The sequence below is a fragment of the Pagrus pagrus genome, assembly GCF_965226575.1.
Source record: "Pagrus pagrus genome assembly, chromosome: 10".
Taxonomy (NCBI): Eukaryota; Metazoa; Chordata; class Actinopteri; order Spariformes; family Sparidae; genus Pagrus; species Pagrus pagrus.
The window spans coordinates 16,700,802-16,719,583 of NC_140194.1; the positions used below are offsets into that span (position 1 = coordinate 16,700,802).

The 18,782-nt window shown below is 41.9% G+C and overlaps 1 protein-coding gene across 1 annotated transcript in view; it reads left to right on the forward strand.

Moving 5' to 3' along the window:
- Nucleotides 1–16,793, forward strand: part of kcnq1.2 (potassium voltage-gated channel, KQT-like subfamily, member 1.2) — a 180,917-nt gene extending 164,124 nt beyond the window's left edge. The window contains exon 18 of the mRNA XM_084363366.1: nt 15,242–16,793. Within this exon, the coding sequence (XP_084219492.1) occupies nt 15,242–15,388 (147 nt within the window). The 3' untranslated portion in view covers nt 15,389–16,793. The remainder of the gene's footprint in view (nt 1–15,241) is intronic.
- Nucleotides 16,794–18,782: the final 1,989 nt, after the last annotated feature.

Consider the following 18,782-nt stretch of genomic DNA (forward strand, 5'->3'; position numbering starts at 1 on the left):
ACCTCCCCGGTGACTGACGATGCCACGCTGGCTGCCACCACAGCCTGGCACAGGAGGGGGGTGGTGGTGTGCGTGTATGTGGGTGTGGGGGGGGGGGCATTTGGTGGTTGTGGCAGCTGGCAGTGAGAAGACGAGTGGGGGGGTGGGGGGCGGCGGGCAAGGGGCTCCTTCATTTATAAAGACTCCCCTGTGTGAACCCCATGCGAGGCCACACCCTGGATGCAAAGTCAAACTGGCTTGCCGAGGTGCACGCACACTTGCACATTCATAAACACACACACACGACATGCACGCAAATGTGAGGTTAGGATGGACAAGGTGAATGACAGAAAAACTCCGCTCTGGTGCAGCATGTGTCGCTGCCCTTTCGTTTTTTTGAGGTGTATCAGTATTTGCGTGAGTGTGGGGTTTTTTTTCTTTTCAACGGATGAGTGTGAGTGATTCAAAGCCACAGCAGTCTGCAGTTTTGTCTTGTTGAGTCATTGCCCCTTGGCTGATGAAATGGAGCGCGGTGTCACGTCGCTGAGCTGTTTATTAGCTCTGAGGAGACAGGGGAATGTAATCAAACTGTCCTGATTGAATCATGTGACGGCTATTCATCTTCCCACATACTGTATGAAGGAACATTAGAGTTTTGCCTCATTGGATGTGTTGAAATTGTTCCTAGAAGAGAGGAGGCCTTAAATAACTATCTCCTTTGTTTGGGTGTTTGTGTGCATATGTCTGTCTTATATTTATGGATTAAAGTGTGCGTGTGTTAAAACATGACAACATTCTCAAGTGACAGACACATTTTTTCGCCGTTTGCTGTTTATGTCCTACTTTTCTTCCGTGCACATAAATTAGAGTATTAAAATGTGTTTGCCTTCGCGTTCTGTCCTCATGAGGGCCACCACACTGGGGACCAGTTAGGAGCAGATCAGGTCCAGCTGTCTCTGAGGACAAATGGTCCATCGGGCAACTGCTTACTCCCTCCGCCCTCTCCTCCACCTCACCCCCTCCCTCCTCACAAGCCAGTGTGTTTACTTGACTTTACGTGCTAAAAACCGTTTTGAGTGCTTTTATCGATTCAGCCGGAGGCCTAGAGTAACCGCGTGTGGCGACAGCTTCCAAGAAATCGGTTGGTGGAGGTGGAAGTGTTTACGTATAGATGGCGTTTTGTTTTATGCATTTCACGTGGAGGGTAATGGACATTTGAGTTTGTTTTTAATATTTTTTTTTTAACTCCTCATTCAGGCCTTTTTACAGGTCAAAGTGACATTTGGCAAATTCTGCTGGAGGATTTAATTTAGAGAATAATGGACCATAATCCTAAATCAAAGTAAATTATTACTGTTTGAAAAGTTGTTTAAATCTGTTTATATCCAATTTTAAAAATTCCTCAAGAAATACAAACAAAAATGGGTTTTTGACTGTTACATTTTTGTATTTATGCTCCACATTTTCATCACCTTTTCAATTTAACTACAAACATATTTATGTGAACATGTCATGGTGCTTACAAACGATTTTTTCCTGTACATGTGGGAGTGAGACCTAAAAGCATTCCCCCGCCCGCACCCATATTCCTCTGAGCTGAAAGCAACTTCATCCCTCGGCAGCCTTCTCATAATTCATCTCTTTTGGCTTGTTTATGCTGCACATTTATTTTGTTTGCGGTAACATTTCCCCGACCCTCTCATCTCTCAACGTGAAAAACACTAATGCGCCTCCAACGCGACATCAAAGCCTCTCCCTCGGCCCGACGCTTTCTCTGGCTGTTTCGATTTATGGCTTCTTTTTTTTTTTTTTACCTTCCTCAGACATGAAAGACCATCAGTGTTTCCCACACGTAGTACGTATGTGCGTGGACACACACTTTCTCTCTCTCTCGCAGCCCCACAGTCATGTCCAAACAGAATGATCGGTAAATCAAATAAGACACCCACAGTGTTTCAGAGAGAAGGAGTGTGCGCCGAACAACGGAGAGATAAAAAGGAGAAAAAAAAAGGAGAAGGAGAGGAGGAGAGGAGGAGGGGAGGAGTGGACACGGGGGATTGTACGTCCTCGTGAAAGTAGCCCTCAGAAACAAAAGCAGCTTTGAGTGCGCACCCACTCAGAAGAGAGATTAGCCGGTACACACCCCCCTCGACACACCACCACCATCACCACCACCACCCCTGCAGAAAAGAGCTTTGGCTGCAGTTTAGCGGCACGTGGCACAGCCCTTGATACTTATCATGTGCGTCAGGTGCTCTCGCTTGGTTTCCTGTTCTTTAAAACATAACCACCGTTTCCCTCTTTCACTCCCTCCTTCTTCTCCTTCTCTCAGTCCACAACTAATCCACCCACACCGCTGCCATCCAGCCTTCCCCTTCATTTCTTCTTACCCTCTTTCTCTCTCTCTCTGTCCATCCCTTTCTCCTGCTTTTACAAATACAAAGAACATATTGTATCTGCCAGCGTTAAAGTGAATCCATTCTCCTTGGCAGCGGCCCGACCCGTGGTGAATCTGAGCCGGGCTAGCTCTGTTTTCCAGCTGGCACCGAGGCCGCTGGTAGAGCGGGTCGGTCGCTCGTTGGGTTGGTGAATTTGAGTCCACCTGACACGTTGGTTTAGGATTCATTCACGCACTCTGTCGTTCTCGCTCTCCCGCTTTCTCGTTCTGACTCAACTTGCAAAGCGTGACCCCAGTTCACCTCAAATGAAGCACTACTAAATGCACACTTTGAGGATGCTGGTTTGTAGCATCAACAAAGTCTTAACACATACAGAAACTTTTCATAAGATCACATGCTTCTGAGTGCAATAAACAGAACGAGCCATTAAAAGATTTGAAAAAAATCTCTGGGGAAGTTTGACAAACACGAATACATTCACACTTTTCACACATCCCTTGCATTAGCTGGCGGTTTTCTGCTGCTCTCCTCGATCTGTATGGAAACCAGACGATTGGGAGAGGAAGAACAATTTAAGGTCATGGTAGCGCTCCTATTTAGTTGTGGAACTTCTTGGAAAAGTCCTGGAATCCTAAACCAGTTCCACAGCAGGAATCCAGGACCTCAAACACACACGCATGCACACACAGACTCCGAAATACACAAACGCATGACTAATAATTCCTAATAATAACAACACCCTTTCTGCATCCACGCAGTCTCACATACACATAACCCACAAGACATTACCAAAGTAGCACGGCCTTTCATGAAAGCCGATATAAACACACAGTGACACAAACACATCAATAATGAGATGCTATCGCGTTTCATAATCATAGTTCAGGCCCAGAAACTGAATACAACCTCCTCCCCTCCCCACAAATATGAAAGAGCTCAGAGGATGAGTCAACACACTCACAAGGCCGCAAAAACAAACTGTTAATAAAGGCCACCAGAGCCTTTTGAAGTTCGTCTGACCACCCTCCCCCTTTTCTCTCCCCCATCTTTCATCCCTAACCGCTGGCTCATGCTTGTTATAAAACAATCATACACGTCTTCTCTTCAGTTTGTATTTTCTCTTTTACTTTGTAAATCTGTGTGGTTTGCTTTTTGTATATTTGCATTACATTTTAGAACATTTTGGTCAGCTTGTGCTTTTTTTTTCAAGCCAAGGCTGTGAGAAAAGGAACATAGTCAGACATTGGGTCAATTTTTGTCTTATCGGCATACAGTGAACAGTGATATGCAGTGTGTGTCTTTGTGTGTGTGTTTGTGTGTGTGTGTGTGTGTGTGTGTGTGTATCCCCGGCGAAAAGTCTCTGAAGCACACTCCCCACCTCCTCTGCAGACGATAGCATTATTGCACTCAAAAATGTGTTTTTCTTCTTGTTCCCACAGTTAAAAGTTCACACTGAAAGGCTGTTTTCACATTATTTGCTAAAAGTGTAAAAAAATAAAAAATCAGATTTTAAGAGGTGTGTGTGATGTGGAAACTTGAAGCCTCCAATGCACTTTATAGTGAAGTTGGAAACATCTTGTGTCCAGCAGTCAAACATGTGAAAAGAAAAATATTTGCAAAATCATGTAGTCTGGAATTTTTAATGAGGGAGAAGGAAAGGGGGCCATTTTAAGGATTTTAATGTGGTAATTAGATATTTTAAAAATCATGTTAGACACATATTTATACATTTTGTATGACTTGATACATGTGTAGTGGGGACCTTAAAGGACAAGTTCACCCAGAAATGAAAATTGAGTCATTATCTCCTCACCCCTGTGCTGATGGTAAGTCTGTGAAGCCTCATCAGTCCAAAAAACATTTTTGGAGCTTCACAGCAAAAAAGCATTGCAGCATTTCCCTAAACAACTGAAGCAGATGGGGACTTGTTTTAAAAACTTGAAACAAAAAAAACAAACCACAAATTAAACATAAAATAGCTCCATAAAGCTCATATGGCATACCAAGTTTCTGGAAGCCCCGAGATCCGAAATTGATTCGAAAAGACTTTATTTACACCTTTGATACATGGTCAAGCACTTGTATCCCCTTCAGACAGGGTAAGAGCAATACTTTTTCAGATTTCAGCTGAAAAAAGGGTGTAAATATTGTCTTTTCAAATCATATTAGGATATCAGCGATTTCCTGGAAACATGGATTACACCAGACAAGCTGTATGGAGTCATTTTATGTTTTTAAGAAGGGTTGTTTCTTATGTATTAAAACATCCCCATCTACTTCAGTTGTTTAGGAGAGTGCTGCAACGCTGTTTTGCTGTGAAGCTCCAGAAATGATTTGTGGCCTACAAAACTTCCCCTGACTTTCCATCTGCATTAGGGTGAGTAGTTAATGACTGAATTTTCATTTTTGGGTGAACCTAACCTTTTAAGTATTTTTTAGATGGTCTGTTGGTTAATGTTCCTGTAAATCGATAAGAGCATGGTCACCAAAATGGTTCACAGATGTCTATCATTAACAATATCCTTTGTCTGGAAGCTCCATGCGAAATCTCAGAAATTGGAAAGTGTGAATCTGTAGCAAGTTAAATTGTGAGTAATCAGAAATGACATGCATCAAAGTTTGGCAGATTTTTGTAGGAGAACGGGAAAGTCGTCCTAAATCATGCAGTTATACTGAGACTAGACCTTAATTTGTAAAATATACACTGAGCATCAACTGAGCCCAGCCGCTGAGTGGTAATGACATGACTCACTGACGAGACTCATAAACAAGCTTCATTGAATGAAGCGCGATTATGCCACTGCATTGCCGATGCTTTACGTTACATTTATTTAAAAACTGGTGACAATTTAAGAGAAAGTTGATACTCTTTCCAGAGCAGCTGCCATGTTTTCTCAATTTGAACGGCAGAGGCAAAGACAAGTGGAGTGAAGGATTTCTCCAGTCAGTTTGGAGAGATCTCAACTAATGTAGAGTCTATGATGCCCGTCCCTATTTTTTTTCCTTTCCAGCTGGGGCTCAGAACATGAGGTAAAGTGTACCCCAATTAACAGCATTACAGCCTTATGTCCCAAAACCTCTACAAACAGAGAGAGAAGGTGGTGTGCTACACGGCATGCAATGTCACTTCTCAGTGCTGCTTTTTACCTGACATTCTGATAATAAACATGGATGAAGCTGTGTTGAATATATTAGTTTTGACTATGTTATACCTAGTTGCAGACTAACACGCAAAATTGTGTTTATTATTTCCATCGGTACGTGTGTGTATGTGGTGTGTGGTAGGGTTAACCCCCTCTCCTGGAGACAAAAGCCACTAGTGTCCTTTTTTTTTTCTTGCTTTCAAATTTATTTTCCTTTTCTTCTGGCTTTTTAAACTTTCCTCCTCCTTTACTCTCTCTCTCTGGCCTCTCCCTTCCTCCCCTCCCTCCTCTCATCCCTGCATCTCCATTCTCCATTCATGCAGCTCTGTCACGGCAATGATAATGATGACCTCTGTGTAATGCTAGCTTGTTATTGGCCCACCAGCGAGGCCAGTGTGTGCACCCTCTGTTGCTTTTTCTGCATTGACCATTGTGTTACGAGTGAAACGTTGGACCTTGTGTGTGTGTGTTCGTGTGTGTGTGTGTGTGTGTGTAGGTGAAACACAAAGAGCAGGCAGCCAGTCTGAGTGAGCTACACAGGGGATCTATAGAGAAGCAGAGAAATTCACCTGAATTGACCCGATGCTGTTGCTGTCGCTATTGTGCCGTTGGTTTTATGAGAACACGAGTGGAAAATAACTGGAAACGACCTCTCTAGTCTCTTTGTTTTACTGGATATTTGCACATAAATGCCTTATTTGGGTGAGAATCATTTATAACACGTAGGCTGGTCTATATAACAGCTAACAAACAGAAAATGAGACTGTCCAACATCTGAGCTTGAATGGAATTTAATTTTATTCTAGTGTAGTCCTGGTTTGGTGATGAGTGAGCAGTCTACCATTGGCTTATCACAAAGTTTCCACCAAAAACGGATGCCCACTGTGGCTGGAAACGGGTTGATAAAAGTGTTGAGAGTGAATCAAAACTATCAAAGTGAGGGCCGTAAAACAAAAACAATGAGACACTTAAATGCTCCACATACAGTTGAGGGCGACTGCAGAGTCAGATAATGATTCTCTGTGGGTTTGTCACTACGAGAGGCTCCTTGCACATTACATAGAATAGTTTGAGCAACTGTCTATCAAAAAAATGTTGATTAGTGCAGCTTTAACTTAATGTTGATTCAAAATATTGGAATGAGATATAATATGTAAAACAGTGGGATATCTGTCAGCAGTAGAAAGGAAGATTTATTTACAACATCGCAGATTTGTTTTACCACTAGTGGTGCTAAAGAGCATTATTTTAAGAGCAGGCACCTGTATTTTTCTTCCATGTGGTGCGTCCACACATGTTCAGCAAAACATATTCCTGACAACCGTTTTGCACTATTCCACGAATTTTCAGTTGGCAGAAGCAACATGCCTAGACGCACAGTAATGTGGCAACAAACGTAGAAGAAGACAGCTAGCCGCTAAATGTAGATGTAAACAATGCAACATTCACCAAAAAATGCTTTACAAATGTTTTATTATGGAGGCAATGCATTCAACTAGTTGGCTCGGCCTCAATACACACATATGTTTAGGTAAGAAAAGTTGAATGTTAATACAACTCTACAGGGTAACTTTAAAGCTGGGGTTGATAGAAACCTTTTGTTATTCTTCACTTATATATTTTGAAAGATTTTTTTTAACAGTTTTTCTGTTTATTTTTTTTTACACGTTTGAAATAAAAAGTCTATCGTATCAAACTGCAACCGAAACTTCCTAACATCGTCATACTGTGCGAAGTGCGTGTCGCCTAACTTTATCATAATGAAGGTAAATGACGATCATGGCTATTGTTAGTGTTCACTGCTGTCAAGCTAGCGTCTGGCATTCTTGTGCGACTATCTCGTAAATTGCTTTAGCGATGCATCCGCCAAGTCTTGTAGAAGACTTTGGTCATGCAAATGAGTGCACAAGCAGACAGGTAGGTAGGTCATCCAATCATTTCATTCAGCCCGACAGCTACTGATAACAGATTTTTTTCTTTTTTTGTGAGAGCATTTGATTAATTGGTTGCTGTCGGGATGAAAAGAAATATATAACCTACACTAGCTTTAAGTACTGGTGTATTTAGAGTGAGCTTTTCACTATTGCTAAAGAAGTACTCTATCAGAGGTGTGAATACACTTGGACAGCTTTTCTTTCCTGGCCAGTACGTGTGAATTTAGATGGTTTCACATCACACATAAAAATGTTCTTTTCTGCTGACTGAAGATGATTTAACAGAACTGAAATGTGTTTCAGTAAGTTAAGTGTGAAAGTGACGGACACTGGATATTTTCTCTTTTAACTAAAACAGCATTTAAAGGCCCCAGTGGGATATTAAAGAATTCCTTTCCAACTGGATTGAACATTGTGTGAGTCATGCTAGTGCCATGTACGCAGACACAGTCATAACAAAGGTGAGAAAGAATGACGCTGTAAAATTGTGTGGTGTTACACAGGCTGCAGCACCAGGCCTTTTGAGGTCACGGTGGTGGGAAAACACATTACACATTCATTACAGCATGCAAGGACGGTGACCTGTGCGATTGTTTCCCTCTGCTCTTATCTCTCTCTCTGTCCCGGCTCTGTCTCCATTGTCTCGTGCGATTGAGAGCATTTCAATGACAGGAATCTTGTTTTGTTGAATAGCGCGGCCTGGTCGGACACAGATGCCAAGACATTCCTGGAGCTGGTAGTCTTTCCTTCTGGCAGCCCTGCACCTCTGTCTCTTCTGCTCCACTCTTGTATTTTCACTCTTCTTCCCTCTTCTTTTTCACTCCTCAGTCCTCCTCAAGGTGACTGTCAAAGAGAGAGAGAGAGAGAGAGAGAGAGAGCAAGAAAGGGAGTTACATCTCTATGAGTGGCTGTGTTTTTGTTTGCCTACGTGCTCGATGTCTGTATGTTGACTGTTCAAAGAAAGGCTTTGTGCACTCTAATGCAGCCAGGACTGCGCTCCTCAGTGTACATACTGGCCTTGTTTTGCCTGACGAATAAGCCACACCACTCCACAACACCTACACACCATTCATTATATGACAAGGCCACCACGCACTCCCTCAGTCTACCTCATGCAGTATCTTATAGCCCTCTTGCATGTCATGTCTCCATTTGTCAGCAATCATGCGATGGTTTAATCTGGCACGGATCACAGAATGCAGCGATAGCAGCTCCAAGCTTTTCTCCAGGCTTTATGACTCTCCAACAGATGGCAGTGTGAATCGGTCTATCGGCGCAGGCCAGTTTATGAGGACCGTGTTTGAATTAAAGATTGCTGTTATGCATGGAAGTCATAGTAAAGCAGACAAGTCTTCTCTTCTCTTCTCTTCTCTTCTCTTCTCTTCTCTTCTCTTCTCTTCTCTTCTCTTCTCTTCTCTTCTCTTTAGACAAGGTGGTAACATGTTGACCTCTTGACCTCTGGATTTTATCTCATTCATTTCTATCAAAAGCAGTATTACAGCTATTTTTTGCCTACTGTACAATAAATGAAATAAGGTAATATATTCAGTGGGGGAGGAGGTGCTCGGGTACTTCACTTCAGTAAAAAATACAGGTAAAGGTGCACTGAAAGACTTTGAACAAATAATTAGTAACTATATCTGAATACATTTTTTAGGTAACCCTCACAACCCTGATTATGGATTCATCTGCTTATTAATTTCCCCATTGATCGATTGATATATTGATATTGTAATATTGGTATCATATTGTAAATGTTATGTATATACGAGTCTATTCTATTTCTTATGTTGTTATTATATTGTTTATTTTTTACTTTTATTATTGTTTATTGTAATATTCCTGACCTTTGGCTGCTGTAACACAGAAATTTCCCCATTTGTGCGACAAATAAAGGAATCCTGATTCTGATTGTTTGGTTTATGAAAATTCTGAAAATATTGAATTACCCAGAGCCCAAAGTGTGACACCCTTACAATGCTTGTTTTGTCCCCCCCCCCCCCCCCCCCCGGCAAAATGAAAATGAAACGATCACAATGATCAGAAGAATGAGATGACAGGAAATGTTTTATACTATACTTCTAGCTTTCACAATTCACAATATTTATCCTGTTGATGAGATATGTCTTCTGCATCTTCAGTAGAATAAGAAGAACAGTGCTTGACCACAGAACATTTGGAACAAATCTCCAGTAAAAGTTTCTAAAACAAATCCATGTCAGATCTGGCTGCGTGATGAAATGTATGTCTGACACGTGCTGTTGTCTGTTCTTGTTTTCAGACTGGCTGCTTTTATTGCCCTTTGTGCTGCAGCCTCAGTGCCTGAGAAAAAAAGCGCCCTGGGAGGATAATAAAATTTATCTTATTTCATCTTGTCATGAATTTGATTTGAGTCCACGTGCGTAATGTAACTAGAGAAGCCAAGATCTATTCAGAGCAGCAGGAAGTCACTACACCAGCTACAAAACAGATTCCCAAAAAGTTCATTTGCAAATCCTTTTGTGACATTTACTGAATTAAAAAAAAGACAATATATTTAATGGTTTACCGCATCAGCTTCATTTATATATATGCTTGATGTCAACAGCACATTTCAAACAGGTCAGAGAGGAGCAACAAAGCCTGGGGAAGTCTGTTTGGAACATTCCACAGGTAAACAGGTTAATTGGTTGGTGATGGTGTTATGATTGGTGATGAAAGGGGCATCCTCGAAAGGCTCAGGCATCCACAGGCTAGTACGAGGCAAGGTTAAACACATGATTGTATAAAGGATGTTACTACATCGCAAACCTTTGTCAGTAAACACGGGCTGTTTGGTATTGGGGTTGTAGTTTACTTTGCAGGACAAACCGTCTGCTAAACTGGTGAAAGTAAAGCTCATGATGACTTTTACCCTGTGGTGACACTGTTGTTTACTCCCCTCAGCTCTTTATTAGTTTTCCATTATGACTCTCTTGCCTAAACTCTCCCCTACAGCTCTTTGGCCACGGTTAATGCGGTCCCTCGTTTACGCTCCTTGTTTGTTTGTTGTTTGCTAGGTGACAGGCAGACTAGCACAAACAAGTGTGTGTACACACCGTATCCACATTTGTTTGTCTACTTGTATACTTGTGTGTTTGTTGGAGTTTATCAGATGACAGACGGAGTCCCATGGGAGGGCAGGAAGGTGGTTCAGGAAGGGTGTTTCTGTGTGAACAGGAGCTCTGTGTCCTCCCCACCGTTGTCTCGATGTCTCCAGCAGTCGCTGCGATGACTGGAATACAGGTCAAAGACCAAATACAGTAGATAATAACCTTTACATAATAATGATAATAATTTTATTTATACAGTACCTTAAAACAGAGTTACAAAGTGCTGTATATGCATACAACATATCAAACGATGAAAGAATCACAAGAAACAGCAAGCATTGCAGTGGCAAATGTAAATATAGCGACATGGAGATAGTTTTCAGCCATCCAGCTTTTAATGTCTGCTAAGCAACTATGGAGGCATTAACGGGAGGTTTTGTCATTAGGTTTGATGGACAGATAGTTCATGTGTGATATCACCCGGGGGGAGCATGTAGATATAGAAATAGATGGGTCCTAAAATGGTGCCCTGGGGGATGCCATAATGTATCTCTGCTGCTTGTTAAAGCTTGGTGAATTAAATGTTAATTCAGTATCCCTTTCTCTCCCCACAGTCCATCTCACTTATTTCCTTTTTTAATGCTTGTCAGAAAAAAATACAGAATATTTATGATTTCAACCTCCCAAATGTGAGGGTTTTCCACTTTTCGTTCTGTAATATTTTAATTGATTGTCTGGGTATTTATTTGGAAACAACAAGTAATTGAAAGATGTCACCTGAAGCACTGGGAAATGGGTTTCTTTTCACTATTTAGTGGTGATTTACACATAGATTATACAATAAATCAGTAAAAAGTCAATTGATTAAATGCCCGTCAATAGAACCAGCCCTATGTGTAACAGGTTTCTTTAAAGGTACAATATGTAAGAATTGGCCACCTGTCCAAGCAAGGTCACTCCAAACAAATAGGTGCAGCATAACACCAGAGTAATCGCTAACTTTTGCTAACTGTAGCTGCCATTAGCTAGTTAGCTCAGTTAGCCATGCAGCTATCAATCCTGACTGTGAGCTTGGGCTAGCTTACATGTCACACCTTTTAAGTTTTTGATCAACATAGCATGCTGGGTGAGACTTTTTATATCCTTACTGAACAAAAAGTTGCATGGCTTACGTTCAGTATTTTTGTGTTTTCTTTTTCCAAAGTTCTACAGACATAATATATATTTAGCAGGGTCGGGGTTACATTTTATTCAAAACTCCTGTATGCATTAACTGAACTGACTACTCTACTTGACTCTACTTGAGAGCACCACCCAGTTGGACACATGTCTCTCTTTCTTTCTCTCTCTCTCTCTGACTCGGCTGTAGAGACCTTATCGGAGTTCAGGGAAACCCCGGCTGCTGAAGTGTCAGCAGTGCTTGTGACTGTCCCATGTGTTGTCTGTGGTCAGAGGGAGGGCCGGAGACAGCTGGAGCATCACCTGTCACTGGATCACATGCGTTTATATGACACAGCAGTGGTGACACCCAACTCCAGCAGAAAAAAAACCTTCTCGATACAATGTCCCCATATGCAGCAAATGCCACAGAAATTAATTCTGAAGATGACCACACAATAAAAAACATATTTAATTCAAGACAAAATAGCAACATTTGCCTGCTTAAATTAATACAAAAGGATAGTACTCAAGCTTTTTTTTAATTATTATTAAATTAAACACCAACTATTTAAACTATCCATTAATCAGTTTGAGTTACAATTTGAATATTTTCAAGTTTCTTTACTCTTCTGTGACAGTACACTTAGCATCAAGACATTTGAGGACATCATCTTAATCTTTGGGAAACAATTTTACAGAACGGGAAAATAATCAAAGGATTAACCCACAGTGAAAGTAATTAGTAGTTTTGTGCCTGCAAGAGCCGTCTTCTGCAAGACAACAAAATGATGTCATGTGGCAAAAGGCTAAGTCTCAGAGGTCATGACAACATACAGTACAGCATGTAAAACACAGGAAGAAAGTATATTAGCAAAGAGGAACAGTGGTCACAAGTATGCTGTCACCCATACTGACTGTCGCGCTCACAACAGGATATCTGCATAACAGACAGTACGAGCTGCAGCCCTTGAAATGACCTGTGAGTTGAGTCATCTCTGCTGATCCTTCCACCAAATCGAACAGAAATGCGGTTTAAAAAAACTAAACAAAAAAAACCCCTCACAATCTCTTTCTCTCTCTAACTCTGTCCTCTCTCACCTGCTTTTGATTTTCTCATTTGTAATCACAACATCTCTTTCACCCACATCCAGACTTGGAAACACGAGGAGACGTACTCTTGCGCCACCAGTGACACATTCATAAACATGCTCTTGCACAATCTCGCCCTCTCACTTTCGCATCTCTCCCCGCATCCATCTCCAGAAAAAACACACACTCACAGGGTGTAAATAAGTCTTGTGCGTCTAATTATGTTTTTCTTGTCTCTCTGTGGGTCTCCTGGGCCCCTCCTTTTAGAAACACAGCAGGAGGAATTCCTGATCCATTTTAAGCTCCAACGAGAATGTTGATAAGTCTGTAGATTACTGCCCAACATGTTTATGATAGCCTATTATTCTCTAAGCTTCATCCGGGCCCAGCGCGTGCTTCGTCTACTTAGCGCAGCTATTTGGGTCATGGTACAATCTCAGAGGAAAGCACTGTGGATGGTGAAATATCAGCAAACCTTCATGAAAAGGGTCAAAAGGAAGTAATTCTTGCCCTGGCACACTTTAAAACTCTTGTGAAATAGTTATATTATGTCATTAAGACTCAGTTTACCTGTAATTGACAAAAAAAGGTCAGATCTAAGCAGTCGGCGTACTTGCACATGACCTAAAGCTCACTATCTACGCTAGCTTTAACTGCCGATCCCAACAACTCTAAAACATAAATTTTGTGGTAATGAGATCTAGAAACTAAGCAAAACTAATTTATTTGTCTGACATCTATGGCTCGTCAGACATTTTAACAATACTCAGTTGTTTATAAATTGTGATCGTTGGCATGTTGAGATGTGGTTTCATTCTTCTCTGTGACACACACTGATATTTTAGATCTACGCTTCCTATTATGGCTCATATTTCAACAACAATAATCGCTGCTAAATGTCCCGCTCTGCCATAAAAATGTCCAGGCACGTCAGGCACACGCACTAAAAAGACAGAGAGAAAGAGGGGCCATACGCTTAAGCCTATGAAAATGCCATTGATGTTAACTGTCTCGCCGTGCCCTGCCAGAAATGCCGCAGTTGGGCCAGAGTTGTTCGCTATCAGCGTCTAGTAGAGACAGGAGTCTGAATCTATCTGTTCTGCCTGGTGCGTGAGATGTTATGGCTCTTTGATGTGCTTTGCTGTTTAAGCTTTGATTTACGAAGCGCCATCTTTATCATTTCCCCTGGTTTTCTTGAAGCCATTGGAGCCATCAGAGGATAGTGAAATAAATAAGTGCAGAGGTAAAATCAAGGCCAAGGCTGTGAAGATGTAGAAAATCTCTTTGAAGTTGCAAGTGTGTGCAATAAGTCTGCACGGCTACTTTTTTTTATAGTTTTGAGTGTGTACATCATACTTGAGTAAAAGTAAAGATATCGTGTTAAAATATTACTTTGGTGAAAATGAAAGTCACCCATACAAATAGTACTTAAATATATATCTGATATTAAATGTACTGTTAGTAAATGATACACATATTTGGCTCTGATGCAGCATGTTGTCTGCAAAGTAACTAGTAATTAAAGTAATCAAATCAATGTAATGGAGTAAAACATACAATATTCACCTCAAAATTGTTCTTAATCACAGTACTTGAGTAAATGTACTCAGTTACATTCCATCAGTGGAAACAGCGAACAGAAAGCTCAACAAACAGGTTCTTTGTGTACCTGAGATGATTACAAATCACTTCATCTGTATTTTATTTTTTGTCTTCACTACATTATCATCATTTATCAGTGTTTTTAACCTTGAAAGTCCAGTTAAGTACAGTATCAGAGACTTTTACTCAAGTATGACTTTTGGGTATTTTTTACAACGCTGTCAGTTTATCACAAAGTATAAGTGAAAGTATATGAGACATATATTTACATGTATGTATATCCTTGTATGCTAGGGGTCGATTATCAGACGTTTCAGTTACTTGAGTAGATGTATTTAGTTACATCCTGTCACTGTGTACATGAGTGTCTCGGTGTGCACGTGTGCTGATGTCCTCACTGTATTTGCATGTCACCAGGCAGTCTGTTGCCTGTTTACTTCTGTCACTGGGGTGGAGCCATTCATCTGTATTCACACCATGGTTAGGTGAATACAGAGATTCTGGCTGACACACCTGTGTTTACAGTTTTGGAAGCATGTATACAACAGCGGCCTGTATGTGTGTGTGTGAGTGTCTGTCCGCCCACGCAGGGATCGTATAGCTCAACAGCTTTTGTAATGAGTGGCTTTAGCAGGTAGACGGCGACGGGCAGACTAACGTGTCATTATATCCCGCGCTGCTCTGTCATTGGGATGGCAACTATATTAAAGAGGCAGATGGTAACGAAACAAAGGCACAAACTCTTTGACATTCTTTGTTTGTTTCACAATGCAGGTCTACGCTGTACTTAGTTTTGGAGTGTTTATCCCGGAGGCATTCAGCTGACCTAACCTGTCTGTCTTTTGTCATTGTGTCAAATCCAGGTCTATCAGATGGACCAGAAAATGGATGCGGTCCTGCAGATCCTGATGGAGCAGTTTCCCCCCCAGCCGGTGCTGACGTCCCAGCCCTCCATCCGCAGGGTGACTATCCAGAAACGCATGGGTGCCAGCATCGATGAGGGGCCCTGATGTCGCAGGGAAAGTCACACGGGGTATGATGTCATCATCACCAAAGGAGGATTAAAGGAGCAGGAGTTCATATAAACAGCCCAGACCTCTACAAGGGGCCCGCCCCTGTCTTCCATTTACTATCTCAAATTTTCTCATTGACTTTTGACCACTCAGAAGAGAACAACTTTTAATTGTCTGGGACATGAGGGCAAGAGCACTACTGAGAGTGGGATTCATGGTGCAGAAAAAAGGCTGACTGACCTCTTTCTTCTGATGGTTGTTGGCCCCGTTTGGTACTTTTTTTTTGTTTGCCTGTCAAAATGTAGCTTTCTCTTCCACACCATCATTGCGGGCCTTCAGTCTTCCCCCGGCAGCATCCCTCAAGCAGCAACATGCTGCGTGAATGAATTTCACTTACATTAGCCTCATAATCACACGACTCAGATAATGTTAATTTATGTGCGGCCTGTCACTGAGCTGCATTCCTCTACTCCAAATATTATTCCAAAGCTAACTAACCCAGTAATGAAGTCGTAATGCAATCAAAGCACTCAAGCTCCCCAAAGGCACAGAGAAAAACTGTCCGGCCATGGCAGAGGCATTCCTCGAGTCCTTCTGATTATCTTGGCACCATCCACACCCAGTACACAACGGGGTTATTTCCATAGCCACATATCCATCTAGCCTAACTGTACTTAGGCTGCGGCGCGTGTTTGTTAGTAGTGATCGAATAACACGAGGAGGAAAGGGCAGATTATCTGTTGACTCTGCCCTGCGTTAGGAACCGGAAGGCTGGAGTAAAAGAAATGGAACTGAAGATATGTGGGTGGCTAACATGGTGCCGATTTACAGCTACGTCGAAGTTATTAGCCGACCTGCCGTGACAGGGCCCAGTGCCGTGCTACAGGAATACAGTCAGCGATGGCATGGTCATGTGTATCGATCTCAAAGACTTTTAGCACCACTTCACTACTCACACCACCACCAGGACCCTGCTTAATATCCTCTATTACCCTCCTCAGGGGGCTCACACTGTTGTGTGCAATTTGAAATAAATTTGCCCCATTAAAGCTCTGATTATTTTTTTCTCCCCAGAGCTAATTAAGTGCTGAATTCCTGGTAAGGGGAGATTACTCACTGTGAGCGACTAATGAAAAGAAACACTGGAAAATGTGCAGAATTTAAACAGTAAGCTTTGAGGAGCAGGCGCACTAATTCTGTGTGAAAGGTTTGGAAATATCCGCCCGCCACCGAGAGCGCACGTTTGAAATGAAAAAAAGACAATGCTCTCACTTTGTTCCCATGCTCATTTATCTGACACGACGCCGAGGCATGTAGGAAGCACAGAAAATAGAAAATAACTCAGCAATGTAGCTACCGTATGAAAGGCTTCCCATAATTATAGCATGCACATTCCTAAAAAGACGGATGCACACACAAAAGAGGGGGGGAGAGGGAAGGGGAAAGATGAGAGGCTTTCTCTCTGCACTAGTATATATTTTCATAATTTTTTTGCAGTGGTTAAAAAATAGCTATTATTTATCTTACATTTAATAAAGTGGTTGTATTTTAAAGGCACTCTGACCTTTTGAACATATCTGCCTGTCTGTTCTCCTGTACAGTTTTATAAGAGTTGTAAATAGAAACATTGCCTTATTGTACTGTATTTATTATCATGTGGAAAGATCAATCTGGAAACATGTCCGCTTGTTGGAGTGATGAGAAACACAGAGAGTGAGGCTGCTGCTCTGCAGATGGATGGAAATGATTGTAAATGATATTCACGCACAACCCTCTGCACTGTAGCTCTGCTGTAAATAATAAAAACTCCATTTCATTACTCTCTGGCCTGCTCTCTTGGTTTGGGAGGAATTTGATTACCAGCTCATCTATTCCATAATTTGCTTTCGTTGGAAGGTGAGACCTGTCTTATAGTTTTTTCGGGGCAGTTTGCTTCGAAATCTCAAGCCGAGCCGGGTCAAGGTAAGCCATGGGCCGGAGTTTCCATCCAACTCAAATCTCCCCGACTCCTGAATTCCTTTCACACTGCAATCACCCAGAAGGGGTTGGAGAAAGAAAAAATAACACGTTCACCGTGCCTACTTTGAACTTCAATATTCCATAACCCATGAACAAGGCATGCAGAGGAAAAAGAGAATATGTATCATATTACCACTCAATTATATTTGCCTTCAAAGGCCAAAAAATACTGGGGATGTCCCAAGATCAGCACAGTCCAGCGGGGAGAGAAAGAGAGAGAGAGAGAGAGAGAGAGAGAGGGGAGGAGGGAGGGTCATCCTGTGGGAGAGAGAGAGAGAAGGAGGACAGCAGGCGCATAAGTGAGCCGGGGAAGAGAGCAAAGGGGAGAGCAAAGCCATTTTCAATTAGCCAGAGAGACTGCATGGGCCGGAGGGCCACGGAGCTCCGCTGCCTTTTGTCCTCCTCTGGTTTCTATCACTACTGGGGGATTTTGGCAGGGAGAGAGAAAGAGAGACCCCATGGCTACCTCCGTCTGCAGAGGCCGCTCTGTGTCACCCCGTGCTCCTCTTTCATCTCAAGACGAGACAGAGAGAAGAGAGGGAGAGACTCCCACTTCAAAAGGCAGTTTGATCTCAGAAGTACACAGGAGCGCAACCTAAAAGAGGATCTGAGGGAGCAGTTAAAAGGAGAATATAAGGGACACACTGTCACAGATGCTGGACAGTGAAATGTGGCAGTCCTTGAGTTCGTGCAGAGGAGGAACTCATGCTAGGTCATGAAACGCTAGACTCTGTGAGCTTTGTCGATCGTCCATGGTGTCTTTGATCCTGCCACCTGAGTCACGCTCAGAATAGAACAGAACTTCATTATGTTGCTGAAAATAGGCTGGTAGAGCTTAGAAATCACAAGTCACACAAAACAGTCATTGTGCTACATTTTACACATAAGGTGATGAAAATAATCAGCTGACTTTCCTGAATGCTAAAGAGCCATTAAAGAAACAACATGACCTGTTGTATTGGTTGCATTTCAATAAGATACAGCAGAATCAAAGCAGCACGTACCATTCAGTCCTGTTGTAGCCCCAGTTTGGTCCGGAACTCCTGAGTCTTTTAACTTTCCTTACCAGTCACTTGTATGTTTCAACTGTTGAATCTGCTAATTTTGTACTGGAGAGGTCGTGTTCAAACCCATTATTGTGAGCCGCCATTGGTTTGGTTCATGTTGTTTTGACCTGCATCCTGATGTGTTGACTGTCAGGGGAAATACTACACTAAAAATGGTAGCAATTTCACATTACAGTCATTTATTTAATTTAATTTAATTAAATTTAATTAATCACGTAAAAGCTACACCGATAAATCACTTTAGAATAATAACAGATCAAAGGCCCAATTATTTTGGGCTTACGTCCTGCGACTTTGCTCTCATC